Source organism: Wyeomyia smithii, chromosome 3 (assembly GCF_029784165.1).
Source record: "Wyeomyia smithii strain HCP4-BCI-WySm-NY-G18 chromosome 3, ASM2978416v1, whole genome shotgun sequence".
NCBI lineage: Eukaryota > Metazoa > Arthropoda > Insecta > Diptera > Culicidae > Wyeomyia > Wyeomyia smithii.
This window is the reverse complement of record NC_073696.1, coordinates 36198738-36218484: the sequence shown is the minus strand read 5'-3', so window position 1 is coordinate 36218484 and position 19747 is coordinate 36198738. Positions and strand designations below refer to the sequence as shown.

Genomic DNA, 19747 nt, shown 5'->3' with positions numbered 1-19747 from the left:
CTCGAGCGTTGTTTCTGAATTCCGGTGAATCCCCCAGCCGCTTGTTGAATGCTGTCTCTGTTTCGTAGGGTGACTAATGAGCTGTCTGATTAATCCCGGTTAAGGAGGTTTGCATTTGTATTTGAATCACCTCACTCAGTTAGTTTGAAATTAGATTACACCTTCAAATATGTACATATACAGTCCCTCTACAATTATGAGTCAGTCAACGTGTTGTCTGAATTTTTCAAAAATAAATATAAAATCGGAGAAGTTATAAACCTCATATGTTTTACTATCTATCTCTGTGTTCGGATGTGTACTTTCGATCAACAATTAGTTTCACAAGAGTTATTTTAATGTTGAAAATTCTTGATGATTAGTTATTTCATTCAGTCTCGATGTATTATGATGCAAAAGTAATATAAATAGCCAAGATATGAACTAACCCACAATTGTGCACCACAAAATTGATCATTATTACAATTATGGGTGACTTCGTTTAATGCACCGGGTAGAATTATCATTTTTTGTGACACTTGCAAATTTGATTCATTTCTATCGTATAAATAAGGTTACAACTAAGTTAAAAGAAATACCGTGGCTAATGAAAATTGGTTGGTTTCGTGAGAATAGACGTATTTTCGTAAAAGTGACCAATCATTGTAGATGATCCACAATTGTGGAGGGACTGTACATTATTCTTTTCAAATTAACGCGCACTAATTGATAATGGCTTAGAATTTTTAAGTTCAAATTTCTTCAAAAATTTACAATCTCTTGCTGATAACCATTTTTTAAAGCGACAAGCTAAATAACTAATCGATGGCAATATTTAATGAATGGAATTCAAATTGGTAATCTTCAATTTTTTCTTCGACACCCTCATTATCGCATCTCGAGTGCAGAAATACTTTATATATAGTGAAGGAGTTCTTAATCATTGACATTGTTCAATGCGCATGGTAACTTGAATTAATATTTGCACGGTGGGTGACACTTCTGGGTTACCCCGTACACGAGGTGGGTCTAGCATTGTTATGCTGGAGAATGACTTCCCTTGTATTGTGATCGTATTTTCTTTAGTTCTCGTCTCAATTGCATCAAATTTTGAAGCAGAATTGTGGCACAGAAGATCACTCTTAAAATCTTTAAACGGGTCAGAATCTAAACAGCAGATCATGCTCCCAGCAACATATGGCTTTGTGTCTCGAATCATCGAGCGACGAAGAAGAAATTTCAATTCACGTCGAGCAGTAAATAAAAGATTATTTGGCAATTTATCTGAGAAAGAAACGAAACAGGGTTGAAACTGGGTTGGATAGATTTCCAAACTACGATCAACTGTATTTATTGATTATATAATGTCGCTGCTCTGTTCTATGCACGCTATTTGAAAACATATAGAACTATGTTCTAATATATGTTTGAAACCGTTCTACTCCCCAAACTAAATCGAACGCTTCCTTTGTGGAATGACTATATCCCTTCAGTATCAATCAACGATTTGGATGCAAACACAATAAAACGTGATTCACCTTGGTCATTTGTCTGTATTAGAACTGCTCCGAGCGCATAAGGACTTGCATCGGCAATAAGTGAGGTTCCATCTTCTAGTCTAGAGAACTCCAATCAGTCAGCTTTTGCTATTCTGCATTTTATCTCTATGAATGCTGATTGTTCGGGTTCTCCACAATTATACGTAACCCCTTTTTGCGTGAGTTTTCTAAGAACTTCGTTGATGGTGGTTCGCTAGACCTAAGAACGATCTAACTTCGCTCTTATTTTCATTAGATCTGTTCTTCGCGAATGTCATCGCACATGGCGGCTGCTAGCGTAAGTCGCTGCATGTGTTCCTGTGACGTATTTTTGTGTAAGATGCTGCGAGTAATGGCACGGGTTTCATCCGTTAGGGCACGTTGCTTCAAGCAATTGCGATTAGGTAATTCATTACTAATTAGACGCCATGCCAAAATGTAGGCTAGATTTATAATTGTTTGATATGTGGACACAAAAGAACTGATGATGAAAGTTCAACTTCAGGTAAATACAAGTTAAATTGGGTTTAACATTTGCTCATTATGTTAAACTAACAGAATATTTGTGTTTGGAGACAAAACAAATAAACAAAAATTAATACAGTGCAGCAAAGTGCGACTGTACTCGACCCCGTCAGCTTTCGCGCCAGTTTTGTGGTAAACCACAAAACTTATTTTTAATCTCAGTAACGACGCTCAGGATACTCTAGTGGCAAGTTTATCACCGCGTAGAATATAGCTTATCACTTACACGGGTACACTTTTTCCCTTTCGCATTCGCAGTGCTGTAGGCGGCAAGAAAACCGTTTACATCATTAATAATACCGGCAACAATTTACGCTGCATTTGACTGAATGCAATCGGTTTTATTAGCCGTTAACTCAATTGCATAAAATATTGTATCACCTAGCCATTGTTATACCACATCCGATCTCAGCTGGTGGCACGGATTAGCATCTGGGAACGCTTCAAGCCATAATGGTATCCTTTGAACTCCTTCCAGCACATCATTGTTGCGAAAACGTCCACCTTTCCACGCATGTATAATCCATTCAAATTACTGAAATCATCGATATTTCCCACGTAATCGATAAAGTTACGGATATTTTCTACTAAATTCCTACCTTGAATGACAAGCGCCATACCACCAAGCCCCTTGATATAGCACGGCACAATTACCCGTAGCGTGAGAGTCATTATCCGAATCCAGTGTTGAGAACTTCATCTTGACCGCATACCTGAGAGAATCGCCGGCCGTACCGCTATAAGTCCCTAGACTATTCAAAGAATACTTCTCGTTCGGTCCCCCAACAAGAATGTGACTATATTTAGCAACCACGGTTTGACCTTCGAAATCTTCCAGTATGACGTGCAGTTCGTGAGGTTTGCCATACGTTAGCTCATGGATTTTTCGCAACCCAAGCCAAAACTCTCCCCTCAAACTACCGAAACCGGACTCGTACTCACTCCAGCCGCGGTAGAAATTTACCGAACCATCGAAACGGTTCTGTATTACTATCCAGCCACCATCTTCGTAGTCCTGTTCACAGTAGACTTCGAACGCATCCGTAAAACCCGGTTGTGGATGGATTCGACGAATTCCGGAGCTCCGATCGGGCGCATTGGCACAAGAAGTCGGTAGTTCGCGAGGTTCTAGTGTTTTAAGCATTCCTGGAGTCCGAAGCCGTTCGGAGAGGGTTTGTAGGATAAAATCATTCAACATTTCCGTTGTAGGTAGTACTTGCTGAACACGGGTGATGCTCCTAAAGCACGAAGAAATTAATGAACTTACGTGCACTAATAATGGTTTAATATTATTTACTCACGCCACGCGCACAAGCAGTTGTGTGATGTTGTGAGCCAGCAAATCAAGCTCACTTAGGATCGTAGGAATATTACCAACTGGTTCGATAGTGGCCGACAGCTTCTTTAGTTGGACTTCAAAGTTGCTCAAAAGTTTACTTTGTCGTATTACCATCTGCTCCGTGTTAGCGACGGTATTCTGGAGATTCGTTACCACCGACTCTAGGGTCTGATGGTATTGCTTCGAACGGAGCTGATCTGTTAGTAAACTGCATTTTGTATGATTTGAATAAGTAATATGTGGCTTTCGGTATTGAAGATCTTAATTCACTCACCTAAAATTGATCGCTTCCAGTCCAGCAAGAGCAAGCTCATATCCGAATCCGGAATTAGTAACATTTTTCAAGCTCTCAGTGCTTGAGCTCTGGATGCTGAGTAGAAGAATTCCGAGTAATAACATTATGCTTATACTCTCACTGTTGGTTGATAACTGAAGTTACCGGTTATCACGCTCACTGCTCCAGCGTTGTTTCTGAATTCCGGTGAATCCCTGTTTCGTAGGGTGACTAATGAGCTGTCTGATTAATCCCGGTTAAGGAGGTTTGCATTTGTATTTGAATCACCTCACTCAGTTAGTTTGAAATTAGATTACACCTTCAAATATGTACATATACAGTCCCTCTACAATTATGAGTCAGTCAACGTGTTGTCTGAATTTTTCAAAAATAAATATAAAATCGGAGAAGTTATAAACCTCATATGTTTTACTATCTATCTCTGTGTTCGGATGTGTACTTTCGATCAACAATTAGTTTCACAAGAGTTATTTTAATGTTGAAAATTCTTGATGATTAGTTATTTCATTCAGTCTCGATGTATTATGATGCAAAAGTAATATAAATAGCCAAGATATGAACTAACCCACAATTGTGCACCACAAAATTGATCATTATTACAATTATGGGTGACTTCGTTTAATGCACCGGGTAGAATTATCATTTTTTGTGACACTTGCAAATTTGATTCATTTCTATCGTATAAATAAGGTTACAACTAAGTTAAAAGAAATACCGTGGCTAATGAAAATCGGTTGGTTTCGTGAGAATAGACGTATTTTTGTAAAAGTGACCAATCATTGTAGATGATCCACAATTGTGGAGGGACTGTACATTATTCTTTTCAAATTAACGCGCACTAATTGATAATGGCTTAGAATTTTTAAGTTCAAATTTCTTCAAAAAATTACAATCTCTTGCTGATAACCATTTTTTAAAGCGACAAGCTAAATAACTAATCGATGGCAATATTTAATGAATGGAATTCAAATTGGTAATCTTCAATTTTTTCTTCGACACCCTCATTATCGCATCTCGAGTGCAGAAATACTTTATATATAGTGAAGGAGTTCTTAATCATTGACATTGTTCAATGCGCATGGTAACTTGAATTAATATTTGCACGGTGGGTGACACTTCTGGGTTACCCCGTACACGAGGTGGGTCTAGCATTGTTATGCTGGAGAATGACTTCCCTTGTATTGTGATCGTATTTTCTTTAGTTCTCGTCTCAATTGCATCAAATTTTGAAGCAGAATTGTGGCACAGAAGATCACTCTTAAAATCTTTAAACGGGTCAGAATCTAAACAGCAGATCATGCTCCCAGCAACATATGGCTTTGTGTCTCGAATCATCGAGCGACGAAGAAGAAATTTCAATTCACGTCGAGCAGTAAATAAAAGATTATTTGGCAATTTATCTGAGAAAGAAACGAAACAGGGTTGAAACTGGGTTGGATAGATTTCCAAACTACGATCAACTGTATTTATTGATTATATAATGTCGCTGCTCTGTTCTATGCACGCTATTTGAAAACATATAGAACTATGTTCTAATATATGTTTGAAACCGTTCTACTCCCCAAACTAAATCAAACGCTTCCTTTGTGGAATGACTATATCCCTTCAGTATCAATCAACGATTTGGATGCAAACACAATAAAACGTGATTCACCTTGGTCATTTGTCTGTATTAGAACTGCTCCGAGCGCATAAGGACTTGCATCGGCAATAAGTGAGGTTCCATCTTCTAGTCTAGAGAACTCCAATCAGTCAGCTTTTGCTATTCTGCATTTTATCTCTATGAATGCTGATTGTTCGGGTTCTCCACAATTATACGTAACCCCTTTTTGCGTGAGTTTTCTAAGAACTTCGTTGATGGTGGTTCGCTAGACCTAAGAACGATCTAACTTCGCTCTTATTTTCATTAGATCTGAATCCCATAACTACTTCCATTTTGGAATCTAAAGGTAGAACGCCGTGTTGGCTGTTGTGTTACACGAAACTGGTATTTCTATTGAGGTGAGTAGTTAAAATTGATTTTTTAAGTCCTTTATTTATAAAATGGATATGTTACAAACCATTAGAACATAAAATAAAGTTTGAAACTATACCTTGTTCAAACAAACATCATGCTCTTCAACGATATCACCCCCACCACGAGATTTATAACCGGTAAGAGTTTTGTCCATTGCCCGTTGACCAAAAGGAAGGCGCTTGATGCGACACAAACTGCGATGGGTCGTGTTTACGGCGGTTTCCAAAGAACTTGGAACACGACGTAAGGTTGAAAACAAGGAGTGTTTCCCGGATTCAAGTCGATATGCACGCGTACACCCGCCATCCTTGAAAATGGTTTATTTGTAACGTCCTCATTCATCACCTGGTTTACTTCGTGGCCAATCTTCAAATACCAAGCTGCCTTGAAGTTGCAAATTCCGGGAAACACCTATTCCCGGGATTCTCGGATCCCGGGAACAGGAGTATTGATAATATTTTTCCAAACCGCAATCCGCTAGCTACGCAATCTGTGCCTTCCAAGTAAGTCTTGTTTGCGTGGGATGAAATATGCAACTAATCGCTTTATCGAACCATGGTTTTTCCAAGAGAACCTTCGATAACTCCTCTGTGCCTTCGAGACTTTGAAAAATCTTCTAAAGTTGGAGTCCTCCTGGGTGCAGCATTTTCTCTGGTCAGCTTTGCGGTCTCGATCTGCTCGCACCTGAGCATTTTTAACGGGTGACTCTCGTCCATCTGAGAAACGCAGGCAGACGAGATCATTGTAAGGCACTCCAATTTTGAATGTCTCACAGCTTTAATATCTAAGCACTCTAACGTTAAATATTGTGCATTTAAATAAAAATTATCAAAACGTCTGCAACACTGCAACCGTCTCAGCCGCCACTGCGCTGTCAGTCCGGCTTACAAAAACAAATAAATTGAAATTATTCCCGCAGTCCATGTTGTGTGAACACGCAGTTGTTCTATGTCTTTGTAAACTCGGAAGAACGTTCGGAAGTCGGAAGACGTCCGACTTCCGAACTCTTATTTAGTACTGGCGCCACAATATCAGCATTTCAAATACTTTCCATCAAAGGACATATTGCGAACTATGCGCTAGAAGAAATAGATGACGTGAAATTTTGGGCACTCTAGCTCTAGACATTAAACGATTGTGCTCTGGGCACTCTAGCTCTAAATATTGAAACTCGAAATACTCTATTACCGGATATTGCAATTATTTTATTCCAGGCACTCAAGCAGCGATGAAAAAATTCGCTAGCAGTGAATACAGTGATTTTGAATAGATACATATAAATCAAGTCTACACAGAAAAATAAAAACAAGCGTATTTTTGACGCAAATCAGCCCTTCTGTGCGGGAAGGTACCTACTTTTAAGTACCTGTACGGAAGTCATGATTTAGGTAAAATCGGATACCTTGAATCAACAATATCAATATCAAAAACTCCATACAAATTTTTACCCAAAATTAAGTATTCGCATTTTATAAAGCTGTTGCGTTGTTTTCACCAATTTTAATGCGTATTATTTACCTAAACCAGTGAAAACATTCTAGTTCACGTAAATTTACGTTGTTTTTACGTGTTCACCTGGTAATATTTTCTTTGTGTGTAAGTTGCGCTGACATCGTTGTATGCGAATAAATAAGTATCGGTATTGGTGCCCTCTCTTTACCCTCCTTCTTACGATTTATTTCTTGTTGTGTTGTGAGTGTACATCAAAACACGTGGTTCTCGATGTGCACAACTCGTGAATGAAGTTATTCGGACAACATTCAGCAAACGAGCAGTCCCGATCTATCCCTATTCATTTGTCATGATGGTCATGATTTTTTTGTTAAAATGAGAGTAAATGACAGTGTATTTCTCCTACTATCTCCCAACTTGACCACGACCGAAGTAGTCCCTTCCCGGTTGAGTTGAGTGAGAGTAGGAGAGCATACACTGTCATTTTCTTTCTTTTTCTGATAAAAAATCATATTCATGAGCAATGTTGCCACAGGTACAGATTTATCTGGAAAAGTACAGATTTTTTCGTTTTTGTTTGGTACAGATTCTGTACGGTACAAATTACAGATTTTTGTCGAAAAGTACAGATGGGTAGATTTTTTTTTGAGTAAAACTGATATTTTTTCTCTCTCGGTGTATTTTAAGTAGATGCACCCCTTAGCATGAATGAAAACAAAACAAAATGTTTCTGTATTCGTGATGATGAATCTGCTGATACTTTTTGTGTGCGAAAAAAAGAAAGAAATATTTCTGCTTTCTCGCATTTTGATAACTATATATGATTATATATAGTATATTGTATGTCATTGATTGATGGGATCGATTTTAGAGTAAGAAGAATCAAGTAAAATTTTGTTGACGGGCGAAAGAGTAAGCACATTGATTGAGGTTTGCAAACCGTTCTACTGAAAATTTAAACAAAAGAATACTGTTTTAATTTTGAACGCTAGTTTTGACGAAAATATCGATAATGTCTCGCAAATCAACCTGAAGGATTATTTCAACAAAAAGAAAAAAGCTGTTCCAGGTATGCTTCAAACTGATTGCTAAAAAATCTGGTTATTTCATTTTGATGATGACTTTATTTTTAGACCAAAATGTTTCGCAGCTGCTTTCACAATGTGATAAAACGGATAATCCCATGGCCAACAACAAATTAGACGAACAAGATTATCAGATGTTGAGTGGTAAGAAACCCTCTCGTTTTTCTCGTAATTATCAATTACCATTTTCTTATTTTACTGGAATATAACAACATTAGAGCCTGTAGAAGATCCTATTCCAGGAACTAGTACAACGGTAAATCTGGCGAGAACAGGTTCCGAGCCTTTGAGTGGTAAAAATACTTTGTTATGGCAAATAAATATGTTATCTGAATCAATCAATTTATTTTTTCCTAATTAGTCTTACATGGCACAGAAAATGTTGATAAAGAACCGGCCTCAAAGAGGGCAAAAACTACGAAAGAAAAGGTTCAAAGGTTCAAAGCTGAATGGATCCTTCACCCAGAGTACCAATGCTTCGAGAAGTATGAACAAGATGAGTCATTCGCATGGTGTAAGTTGTGCATAGACAAGTTAAGTATCAGAAGGGGCGGAAAGTCTAATTTAGCAAGTCACCTCTCTACGAAACGCCACAAGGAGGCAGCTTCAAAAGTCATGTCGGATTCCGATGCCAAACTAAATGATTTCACTTTTATTCAGGACGATGACGAAGTAGCGACAATGCAAGCCGAAATAAGAATTACAGCGTGGACTGTTGAAAACAACGTTTCGTTTAACGCAATTGATAAACTATGTGACGTGCTCCGAACTGTCGACTCAAATTCAAAAAATTTACCTAAAATCAAACTCGGAAGGACAAAAGCCACTGCTGTAGTTGAAGGAGTGATAGCTGAAGAACAGCATGTGGAATTGGTAGCGAAATGGTGCAGCGCAATTTCTCGCTAATCGTCGATGAGTCAACGGACATAAAAGCAACAAAAACTTTGGCTATGGTGGTAAGAATGTGCGATGAAGATTAACAACGTAACATTAAGGTACGTCGTGACGAGTTCTATGCCGCAGTAGCACTTGGTGCTACTGATCATAGAAGTATTTACAACGCGATTATTGACCAATTTCATAAGGACGGAATTCCTTACAAGGATCGTTTGAAAGGATTTGCGTCTGACGGCGCTGCAGTGATGATGGGGGTCTCTAATTCAGTAATGCGTTTGCTGAAACTTGATTGTCCGAATTTAGTAGTGATAAAGTGTACATGTCATTCATTGGCATTGTGCGCGAGCTACGCATGTGAGAAAATCCCAGATAATCTTGAGCATCTTTTGAGAGATATATAAAGCTACATTTCCAATAGTCCAAAACGAACTAGCGAATACGAAAAGATTCAGGAAATATTAGAACTTAAACCTCTTAAAATCCTACATCCGTCTGCCACCCGACGGCTTTCGTTGGAGGCTGTAGTAAGAAGGTGTATTACTCGTTTTCCTGAGTTGATTTTGTTCTTCAAATTCTAATATAATATCGACAAAAACCAAACTGCCTGCAGAATTTTAAATTACCTTGAAGATTCAATGACCAAACCCCTGTTGCTTTTTTTGGTATATATTTTGCCCCGAATCAATAGAATTAATCGCTTATTTCAGGCTGAATAACCTGAATTTACAATACTGCACGACGAACTTAAGGACTTCTATCTAACGATTCTTACTGACGTTTGTAAGGAATCTTACGTAATATCCATGTCGGAGGCAAATACTGGTGATTTCGAGAAATACCTGAAAAGCGGTGAGTGCATTTATGTTGGAATGGCAGCAGATCAAGAAATTTAAACATTGAGCGCCGAAAAGCAGGACATTTTCAAAAATATTTGTCGCAGTTTCTTCGTGGAGCTGATCAAGCAGATGAGAAAAAGGTTCGATTTCAATGATCCTACCCTTAAGGCTGCCTCGATGCTGAATCCAAAAAATATTAGCAATCTAGCGAGCACCAATAACATTTTGGAAGCGTTTCCAGGGATCTACGATGGGGATTTACAAGAGCTGGAGAACGAATTCCGTGCTTTAAAAGTGAAATTGCTCCGGAAAGAAATCATGGTGACAAAAAACGAACATGTACAGGACTGGTGGACAAAAATCGGATGCCTGAAACGAATTGACGGTTCCCTCGTACTTCCGGCACTTCGAACCTCGTTTTCAATATTTTTATAATGCCCCATTCATCTGCGAACGTTGAGCGTATTTTTTCGGATTACAACAACAACAAAACCAAGCTTCGAAATCGGCTGAGTAATGATACAATGAACGCAATCTTGAGATCTAAACAGTTGATTAAACAGCGTGGAGGTAGCTCAAAACTTGCATTGACTAGTAGTATGCAAACCAAATTCAATTAGACTATTCATAAGCATCATCAACCAAATAAATAATTTGCAGCTTCTGTAATTTGTTTTTTTTTAAAGGTCAATTACACTGACCTCTTAAGCAACACAAATTTTATTGGTACAGATTCTGGTACAGATTTTTCAAAGAAAAAATACAGATGAAAAAGATTTTTACACTTCTGGTACAGATGAAAATGTGGCAACACTGTTCATGAGTCGAATGAATAAGAATATAACAAGATCTGATCGCTCTGTGTAATGAAGACGAATAACTTCATATACCGAGTTGTGCAAATTGAGAACCACTTGTTGTGGTGTACACTAATGAATAGAAATATATCGTGAAGAGGAAAACAAAGAGAGTGCACCAGCACCGATACTTTGTTTTTCGCATACTGACGACGAAATCAACGCATCTTAAGCTTGCTTCATACAATGGTGGGCACCGCTAACCGAAAATTTAGCGACGCTAATCGCTAAGTCGCTAACCGGAAAATTTAGCTCGATAATCGCTAAACGCTAAACCCACATTAGCGGAACTTTTGCTAATCGCTAATCGCTAACTTTTAAATATGTAATAGTCATATCGCTATATTTATTGCTCGTGTTTTGTATGATTTGGACCACTTTGATCTGTTTTGGTTAAACAAACGGAAACAATTACTTTTTAAAGCTATTTACAGTAAGAGGTTCACGAAACGGTATTCATATTTGATTTTGTAAAAACAAGAATAACTAAAGTTATTTAGCTTGCATTGAAAATAGATACTCTTAGGAATGTTTTAATGAAAATTCAATTATTTTCTGAATCGAAAAAGTAGAACCAAAGTTGTCATAATTTCAAGCGCATTGCAAATTACCAAAGTTCTTGGTGTGTCAAAAATTCAATCTAGACCTTGTGCTTGTTCTTCAAAATGCTCCTGTGGCTTGTACGATAACTGGAACTCAATTCTAGGGTAAAAAAACTGACAAAAGTAACTTTCGCAGTAAAGTATGTTCATCTTTCGAAGCAATTTACGTACGCCATCAGCAATTCACAGTTTTTCTAAGTATTTCTATTGTCGCTTCTCCACGAAATTTAGCGAATTAGCGATTAGCGTTTCGAAGGCCAAAATTTTAGCGACGATAACAGTTTCGCTAACCAGCTCAAAAATTAGCGAAATCGCTAAATCGCTAACTGAATTTTAGCGCCGCTAATTAGCGAATTAGCGGAATGGTGCCCACCACTGGCTTTATACCTATGTATTCATTAATCGCTAGATGTGTTTTTTTCCTTCGTTGCTGGTGACACGTAAACACGTATACTCCGCAGTAAGCAACCTCTTTTTCATAGCGAATCAGTCTGTTGGGTCCACAGGCTAGTCGTATTTGATCTCTTGAACAAGCACCAAGCAAGCTCCGCAGCAGTCAACGGCAAGGTTTCAATCTGGTTAGCCCAATAACATCGGCCTCTTCAGTCGCATAGTGTAGCATGCATATGGCTGACATCACCGGTAGTTCCTTATCGCCCTATATCTTGGATACTGCTTGATTATCTGTGATCAACGTGAACTTCCGGCCGTTCAAGAACTGGAAACATTTCTTAACGCCGAAAATGGTCGCATATGCCTCTCTGGCAACCTACATGTGGGTTAAGCGTTTGAAAAGCAAGTGACTTAGTGCTGCGCCCACTCTGTATGATGATGCGTCTGTCGCTTGAATGGTAGCTCCGGAGAGTAAAGGGCAAGACATTTATCGCGCGACTGTTTTCTCGATTTAGAAACTCCAACACTAAAACAACTTCTGCAAAGTTTCGCAAGTGGGACTTTTGACGATGGGATTCCCCCGAGAGGATGTTGTGATTTTGCACTTCAAAATTTTATCATCATTTCCAGAGCTACACAGGAAACTTGAGTTTTGTACCAATTATCTATGTGAACCATTCTTATCTGCGGCAATGTTTAAATTACGAACAGATTTTAATGACCACATTTTAAGATAAAAGACAGTTCATTTTCATATTGCAATTCAGTTTCACTTCAACGGTTTTAGTGTTCACAGCGAAAATATCGAAAAGTGGATTGAGATGGCAACATACAAAAATATCCTTTCGGTGATATTATTTTCAACTTTACTTAGCCCTTAAGTGGTTTTAGCTGAATCTTGCGAAAGTTCTGTTGAAAACAATATAAACAGTATGAAGAATGTTTTGTTTATTAGAAAACGAGTTTGTAATACCTTGGTAAATTTTACTTTAGTAACTAATGCGTGAATCCGTTCCAGATATAATTTGCTATCAGATGAGATTTAGCGTGCCACTTGGTCGTTAATAATTATGAAAAGAACAATAAACCGGATCAAACAAACCGCAATTTTCATAACACAGGACTGTAGAATTCCCAGTCAAACTCCAGACTGTAGTGCAGTGCATCCCGATAAGGACAATTTGTGAGTCTATTAAATACTTAGAATACATTAAGTATATGTGCTCGTCAATAGCGTTGTCATATCTGTTTGCAGTTGTATAAATGTGAATATGGCCGATCTGTTAACGCAATATTTTAAAGAGCAGCCTGTTGTAGAAATAAAATTTACCAATGGAAGCTCTATTGTCAGCGGTTGCAATGGAACTATCAATAATGAAACTCCTCAATTAGACCAGTGTAATATGAACAGAAAATTATGTTCATAGGTCAGATCTAACAGCAACTTTATTTTTAGATAGAATTATTAGATCTTGTCGAGACGCTAATTATTCTGGTAAATACTTATTAAAATTGGATAGTACAGACGAAGGTTTTCCCGTGTTTTGTGACACGAAATATGAAAATGGAGGCTGGATTATTATACAACATAGATTCAATGGATTTATGGACTTCTACAGAAACTGGGACCAATACAGGCAAGGATTTGGAGAATTCGATAGTGAATTCTGGCTAGGAAATGATAAGATTCATCGGGTACGCTGTGATTATCTTGCAGGTATTATTACAGCTAATAATTTATAATTGCAGTTAACAGCAGCTCAACCTCGGGAGATCCACTTCGTGCTAAAAGATTGGGATAACAATTCTGCAACAGCCAAATACTCCTCCTTCCAGATAGGCAACGAAGCGGAGAAATACGTTTTGAAGAGTGTAGGAACATTTTCTGGCACGGCCGGAGATTCCCTGACACGTGGTTTGAATTCCAAATTTTCGACTGCGGATCAAGACAACGATTCCAGCAAGTCCCATTGTGCTGTTTTGTATCACGGTGCCTGGTGGTACGAGAATTGTCATTTATCAAACCTGAACGGAAAGTATGTCAAAGGAACTACAAGCGAATATGCGACCTCGATGTGCTGGAATACCTGGAAGGGGTATTACTATGGATTAAAATCATCCACAATATTAGTTCGCGTTTAATATCTTTGGTAATCGGTTAGCAGTTTCCTAATACTATTAATGTAAAGGATCTCAAGGCAAAATAGTTTCAATTATTTCTGCAGGTAAAAAAACGGGAATTCCCGGGACCCGGGAACGAATATAAAATTTGAAATTGAGTTAAATAGTAAAAGAAAACAAAAAATCGATTTCTGTAAAAAACCGAGACAATCCGGTTGGAAACGATAAAAATCTAGATAATTACTGAAAACCTGTTGTAACTGATAAAGGAAGAAAAAAATTTGTCATATGTACTGAAAACGTCAGTTCAATACGACTCAAAATAAGTCAGTTTTAAAGCAGTCGAAAGCTTACGTAACTTCCCTGTGAAGATGATTTCTACGACCCACAATCAATCACGCAAATTGCACTTACTTATTAAATAATTTATTTCAGGTCGAATTGATCATAGATAAAATTCATCGTATCAAGTGAACAACTTGGCAATTTCATAATCAAGTTGCAAATATAAAATAGAAATGAAATAATAAATCTTTCCAACAAAAGTTACACGTAAAACAGACTTGCAAGTTGGGTTTAATTTTTTTTTGGATTCAAGAAGTTTTTACTAAATCGAATACATGTTAGTTTCATTTTTCCTGAAAAGGACTAGTCTGCGTTGTGAATAATCAAACATTTGATTTGAAGAGACACGCCTGAATCCATTTGCTGTAGTTTGCTCAGATCAAATTTCAGTATGAACAAAAAAAACAGTTCTATGACGTAAGCTTTGTGTTTGAACGAGTATTTAGTTTTATTACACAATTTTTTTTTCTTCATCTATAATTTATTTGACACGGCACAAATACAATTTAATGTTTAACGGCGCCAATTATATCTGGTAGCTTACTTTCTAAAGTATCTTAATAACTAAAAGCAAAATCATTCCGCGTCGAACACTCGACAGAAACGGACGTGCAAAGTGGTCGTTCTATTACAATCCGGTCCGTGTGTACGAATAGCCAAACAAAAGAGTGTATTATTCGCGCTAAAGGCCAACTAGATTGTGAGTTGTGTCGATACGTTCTGTACCCGGCTCACAACTTTGGCTGTATTGGTGCAAAATACCAGCTGCAGTTTTGATCTGTGCACCGTGAATAGATCTTTTTAATCCAAGCCCATCAGTTGACAGTCGAGTCCGTGTCGCTGTGCTGAGTGATCTCACACCCGGCTCACTGCTGGTGGCTGTATTGGTGCTGCTGTACTGGTGCTGCTGGCTGCTTTGGGTGCAGCTTCGAACGATCGGACAACCACTGCTGGAAGGAAGAAGTAAATAGGTTCGTGTTCTTGTCGGCGCTAGTGCGCTAGTGCGCTACATTTAGCGCAATGGATATAGATCCCTCGCCTCCCGTGCCACCATCCCCGAACCCCCCTGACCCTGACCCTTCTGTTACCCCCTCCCCTGTTCATTCTCCAGTCCCCCCTCGCCCCAAGCTTTACCCGGACGGATCTCAACAGGGCAGCTATACTGTTTATTTTCGGCCAAAGGCAGGAGTGAATTCAAAGCGATTAAACATACTGCAAATTTCTAAAGACCTGACGAAGGGGTACAAGGCCATGACCAAAATTTCCAAGGTCCGACCTAACAAGCTCCGTGTCGTGGTCAGTGATCTGGCACAGGCCAATGCTATCGCTTGCTCTGAGCTCTTCACACGCGAGTATCGCGTTTACATACCCGCACGAGACGTGGAGATCGACGGTGTCATAACCGATTCGAGTCTGTCTGTCGAGTGTATCCTAAAAAGCGCAACCGGTTGCTTCAAAAATACCGAAACACAGGCGAAGATTTTGGATTGTAAGCAATTGCGGTCCATGTCTCTCGTCGGCGGTAAAAAAGTTTACACTCCGTCAGACTCGTTTCGCGTTACGTTTGCCGGATCTGCACTCCCTAGCCACGTCTCGATCGACCGGGTTCGTCTGCCTGTGCGATTGTATGTACCCCGTGTTATAAATTGCACCAATTGCAAGCAGCTAGGCCACACAGCCGCCTACTGCTGCAATAAGGCACGATGTAGCAAGTGTGGGGAGACTCATGCGGAAGATTCTTGCAGTGTTAATGCTGAAAAATGTATTCACTGTGGGGAAAACCAGCATGAGCTCTCCACATGCCCGGTGTACATGCAGCGCAGAGATAAAATCAAGCGGTCACTTAAGGAGCGTTCAAAGCGTTCTTACGCTGAGATGCTGAAGAAGACCGTGACCACTTCTACCATAACATCGAACCCCTTTGATCTGTTGCCCTCTGATGAAACCGATTCTGACGATTCATCAGCGGGAACATCTTATGCCAATCCTGGGGAGTCTAGGAAGAGGAAAAATGTTTCTTCTCCTAAACTTCCCCGTAAAGGTCCTAAGATTTCCCAAAGTGTAATGAAAAGTACGAACAAACCAAACAGTGCTGCGGAAAAACCGAAGCAAACTCCTCCTGGGCTTGCAAATTTAAAGTCCAAGAAGGAGTTCCCAGCACTGCCAGGAACATCTAAAACCCCAGTTGTTCCTTTTGCACATCCAGTTGATGAAACAAACTCTGGATTAGTGAAATTTTCTGACATTGTGGACTGGATTTTTGAAAATTTCAATGTACCCGATCCAATTAAAATTTTTCTTACAGCATTCCTCCCAACAGTAAGATCATTTTTGAAGCAGTTGACTGCCCAATGGCCCCTCCTTGCAGCGATTGTATCCTTCGATGCCTAATTCAACTGCGTATATGAAGGATTCTATCTCTGTCTTACAGTGGAATTGTAGAAGTATTTTACCAAAAATTGATTCGTTTAAAGTTTTGATAAATAAAAACAAATGCGATGCATTTTCCCTTTGTGAAACTTGGCTTACTTCAAATATTGATCTCAACTTCCATGATTTTAATATTATTCGCCTTGATCGAGACACCCCATATGGAGGAGTACTTTTAGGGATTAAAAAGTGCTATTCTTTCTATCGTATTAACCTCCCCTCGATTCCAGGCATCGAAGTTGTCGCATGTCAAATGACAATACAAGGTAAAGAGCTTTGTATTGCCTCAATATATATTCCTCCCAGAGCACAGGTTGGGCAACGGCTGCTCTTTGATTTAATAGAACTTCTTCCCTCGCCACGTTTGATTTTGGGAGACTTCAACTCTCATGGCGTGGCTTGGGGTTCCCCATACAATGATAACCGCTCCTCTTTAATCTATAACATTTGCGATGACTTCGACATGACTATTTTAAACAACGGTGAAATGACACGTATCCCGAAACCTCCAGCGCGCCCAAGCGCTTTGGATCTATCCTTATGTTCGACGTCGCTACGGTTGGATTGCACATGGAAGGTAATCCTTGATCCTCACGGTAGCGACCATTTGCCTATTCTTATTTCAATTAATGACGGGTCAACTCGCATGCGACCAATTGACATTCCGTATGACCTCACACGGAATGTCGATTGGAAGTTATACGAGGAAATGATTTCAAAAGCGGTCGAGTCGATTCAACATCATCCACCACTTGAAGAATACAACCTCCTCGCGGGCTTGATTCTCGACGCCGCGTTGCAAGCCCAAACGAAGAAATATCCCGGCGTAACGATCAAAGAACGGCCTCCCACTCCGTGGTGGGACCAAGAGTGCTCCGATGTCTACACGCAAAGATCCGACGCGTATCTGACCTTCCGGGATACAGACGATGCCGACGACTTTAAACGTTATTCGGAGCTTGATACCAAGTTTAAAAGCTTGACTAAGGCAAAGAAACGCGGATATTGGCGTCGGTTCGTAAACGAGACGTCGAGGGAGACATCAATGAGCACTCTTTGGAACACAGCCCGAAGAATGCGGAATCGCGTAACGGTCAACGAAAGCGAGGAGTCTTCAAGTAGGTGGATATTTGATTTTGCCAGGAATGTATGTCCGGACTCTGTTCCTGCGCAAAACTTTGTTCGCGATACGTCTCCGGGCCACGACGCGATTGAATCACCTTTTACGATGGCAGAATTTTCAGTTGCCCTCCTGTCCTGTAACAATAACGCGCCTGGGTTAGATAGAATCAAATTCAACTTGTTGAAGAATCTACCTGGCAATGCCAAGAGGCGCTTGTTGAACTTGTTCAATAAGTTCCTGGAGCAAAATATTGTACCGCAGGATTGGAGGCAAGTGAAGGTGATCGCCATCCAAAAACCAGGGAAACCAGCTTCTGATCACAACTCTTATAGGCCGATAGCAATGCTATCCTGTATTCGGAAATTGATGGAAAAAATGATACTCCGTCGTTTAGACCATTGGGTCGAATCAAATGGTCTACTATCAGATACTCAATTTGGCTTCCGCCGTGCCAAAGGGACGAATGATTGTCTTGCGTTGCTTTCAACAGATATTCAGCTGGCGTATGCTCGCAAAGAACAAATGGCGTCTGCGTTCTTGGACATTAAGGGGGCTTTTGATTCCGTTTCTATTGACATTCTTTCGGGTAAACTTCACCGACAAGGATTTTCTCCAATTTTGAACAATTTTTTGCACAATTTGTTGTCCGAAAAGCACATGCATTTTACGCACGGCGATTTGGCAACTTTTCGCATTAGCTACATGGGTCTTCCCCAGGGCTCATGTTTAAGCCCCCTTCTTTACAACTTTTATGTAAATGACATCGACGAATGTCTGGCAAACTCATGCACGATAAGACAACTTGCAGACGACAGTGTAATCTCTGTTACAGGAGCCAAAGCTGCCGATTTGCAAGGACCATTTCAAGATACCTTGGACAATTTGTCTGCTTGGGCTTTACAGCTAGGTATCGAATTCTCTCCGGAGAAGACTGAGATAGTAGTTTTTTTTCTAGGAAGCATGAACCTGCTCAGCTTCAAACACAATTAATAAACGATTTCTCAGGTTTTGGTACACAAATATCTTGGTGTCTGGTTCGACTCTAAAGGCACCTGGGGTTGTCACGTGAGGTATCTGATGAAAAAATGTCAACAAAGAGTGAATTTTCATTCTAGCTTAAGTTAGATTTAGTTTCAGCTCGTAGTCGGCAGCGAGGATAAAAAATTTGCTTTTAGTTATTAAGATACTTTAGAAAGTAAGCTACCAGATATAATTGGCGCCGTTAAACATTGAATTGTATTTGTGCCGTGTCAAATAAACTATAGATGAGGAAAAAAAAAACTAAAAGCAAATTTTTTATCCTCGCTGCCGACTACGAGCTGAAACTAAATGAAACTCAAAGCTAGAATGTTTTGCATTAAAAGCAGTGATTTGTTGTTTGATGGTTTTCCATCGCCATAGGTAAGCAGTATATTGAATATGTTCCGCTGCTGGGCCAAGATATTACGGACTGGCATATTGGGTTGTCTCCCTCGGGACCTGAGAGTATCGTGCGGGTCTGATTGCTGTTTCCGGATCCGGGGTCTTAACGTGTTCTTGTCGTTAGGCTGGATGCAGGCGGAAGGGGGTAGGACTAAACTGGGGCGTGGATGGATTTCAGGAAAACGTATATAAGGGACATGTAGGATAGGTCACGGCTCGCCAAGACATCACGAACAGGAACAGCCGGCTGCCTACTTTCGGCCTGCAGGGAAGCTATTAATTTAGACCTGGCGTCACGGTGTACAGGGCATGACCAAACCACATGTTCATATCGTGATAACCCTCACCACAGGCACAGATACCACTTTCCCCGAGCCCAACACGACGGAGATGCGCGTCAAATCTATAGTGATTGGACATAAGCCGGGACATCACGCAAATGAAATCCCGACCTACATCCAACCCCTTGAACCACGGGTTCGTCGATACTT

At 39.7% G+C, this 19747-nt stretch overlaps 3 protein-coding genes across 5 annotated transcripts; 2 read left to right on the top strand and 1 right to left on the bottom strand.

Annotated features, from left to right (window-relative positions):
- Positions 1 to 1285: 1285 nt before the first annotated feature.
- LOC129728227 (fibrinogen C domain-containing protein 1-like) lies at positions 1286 to 5847 on the bottom strand. The gene is made up of 5 exons (XM_055686645.1): positions 5770 to 5847; positions 3656 to 3810; positions 3344 to 3589; positions 2642 to 3280; positions 1286 to 2577 (listed from the first exon to the last, which is right to left on the bottom strand). The coding sequence occupies exons 1-5, from the start codon at positions 5845 to 5847 to the stop codon at positions 2451 to 2453; spliced, it is 1245 nt and encodes a 414-aa protein (XP_055542620.1). The 3' UTR covers positions 1286 to 2450.
- A 2998-nt stretch (positions 5848 to 8845) lies between these two features.
- On the top strand, positions 8846 to 10020 carry LOC129728226 (uncharacterized). Its single transcript, XM_055686644.1, is given in 2 exon segments — positions 8846 to 9106; positions 9109 to 10020. Coding segments are annotated over 2 exon segments (1173 nt in total).
- Positions 10021 to 12583: 2563 nt separating this feature from the next.
- Positions 12584 to 14690, top strand: LOC129730404 (ficolin-2-like). Of its 3 annotated transcripts, none has more exons than XM_055689716.1 (5): positions 12584 to 12777; positions 12834 to 12998; positions 13050 to 13213; positions 13272 to 13510; positions 13565 to 14689. In XM_055689716.1, exons 2-5 carry the CDS (start codon positions 12886 to 12888, stop codon positions 13955 to 13957), a joined length of 909 nt encoding a protein of 302 aa, XP_055545691.1. In that variant the 5' UTR covers positions 12584 to 12777; positions 12834 to 12885; the 3' UTR covers positions 13958 to 14689. The 3 variants fall into 3 exon arrangements, with proteins under 3 accessions (XP_055545691.1, XP_055545693.1, XP_055545692.1); XM_055689718.1 differs by having other exon boundaries at positions 12586 to 12777; positions 13071 to 13213; positions 13565 to 14681; XM_055689717.1 differs by having other exon boundaries at positions 12596 to 12745; positions 13565 to 14690.
- Positions 14691 to 19747: the final 5057 nt, after the last annotated feature.

Coding starts and splice junctions, on each gene's coding strand:
- LOC129730404 (XM_055689717.1), top strand. CDS start 12,886: ATGAAAAGAACAATAAACCGGATCAAACAAACCGCAATTTTCATAACA. Junction 12,999..13,049: donor CATCCCGATAAGGACAATTT/GTGAGTCTATTA, acceptor GCTCGTCAATAG/CGTTGTCATATCTGTTTGCA. Junction 13,511..13,564: donor GAAATGATAAGATTCATCGG/GTACGCTGTGAT, acceptor TTATAATTGCAG/TTAACAGCAGCTCAACCTCG.
- LOC129728227 (XM_055686645.1), bottom strand. CDS start 5,847: ATGGACAAAACTCTTACCGGTTATAAATCTCGTGGTGGGGGTGATATC. Junction 3,811..5,769: donor ATGATGTTTGTTTGAACAAG/GTATAGTTTCAA, acceptor CGGTAACTTCAG/TTATCAACCAACAGTGAGAG. Junction 2,578..2,641: donor TATGGCGCTTGTCATTCAAG/GTAGGAATTTAG, acceptor CGATGATTTCAG/TAATTTGAATGGATTATACA.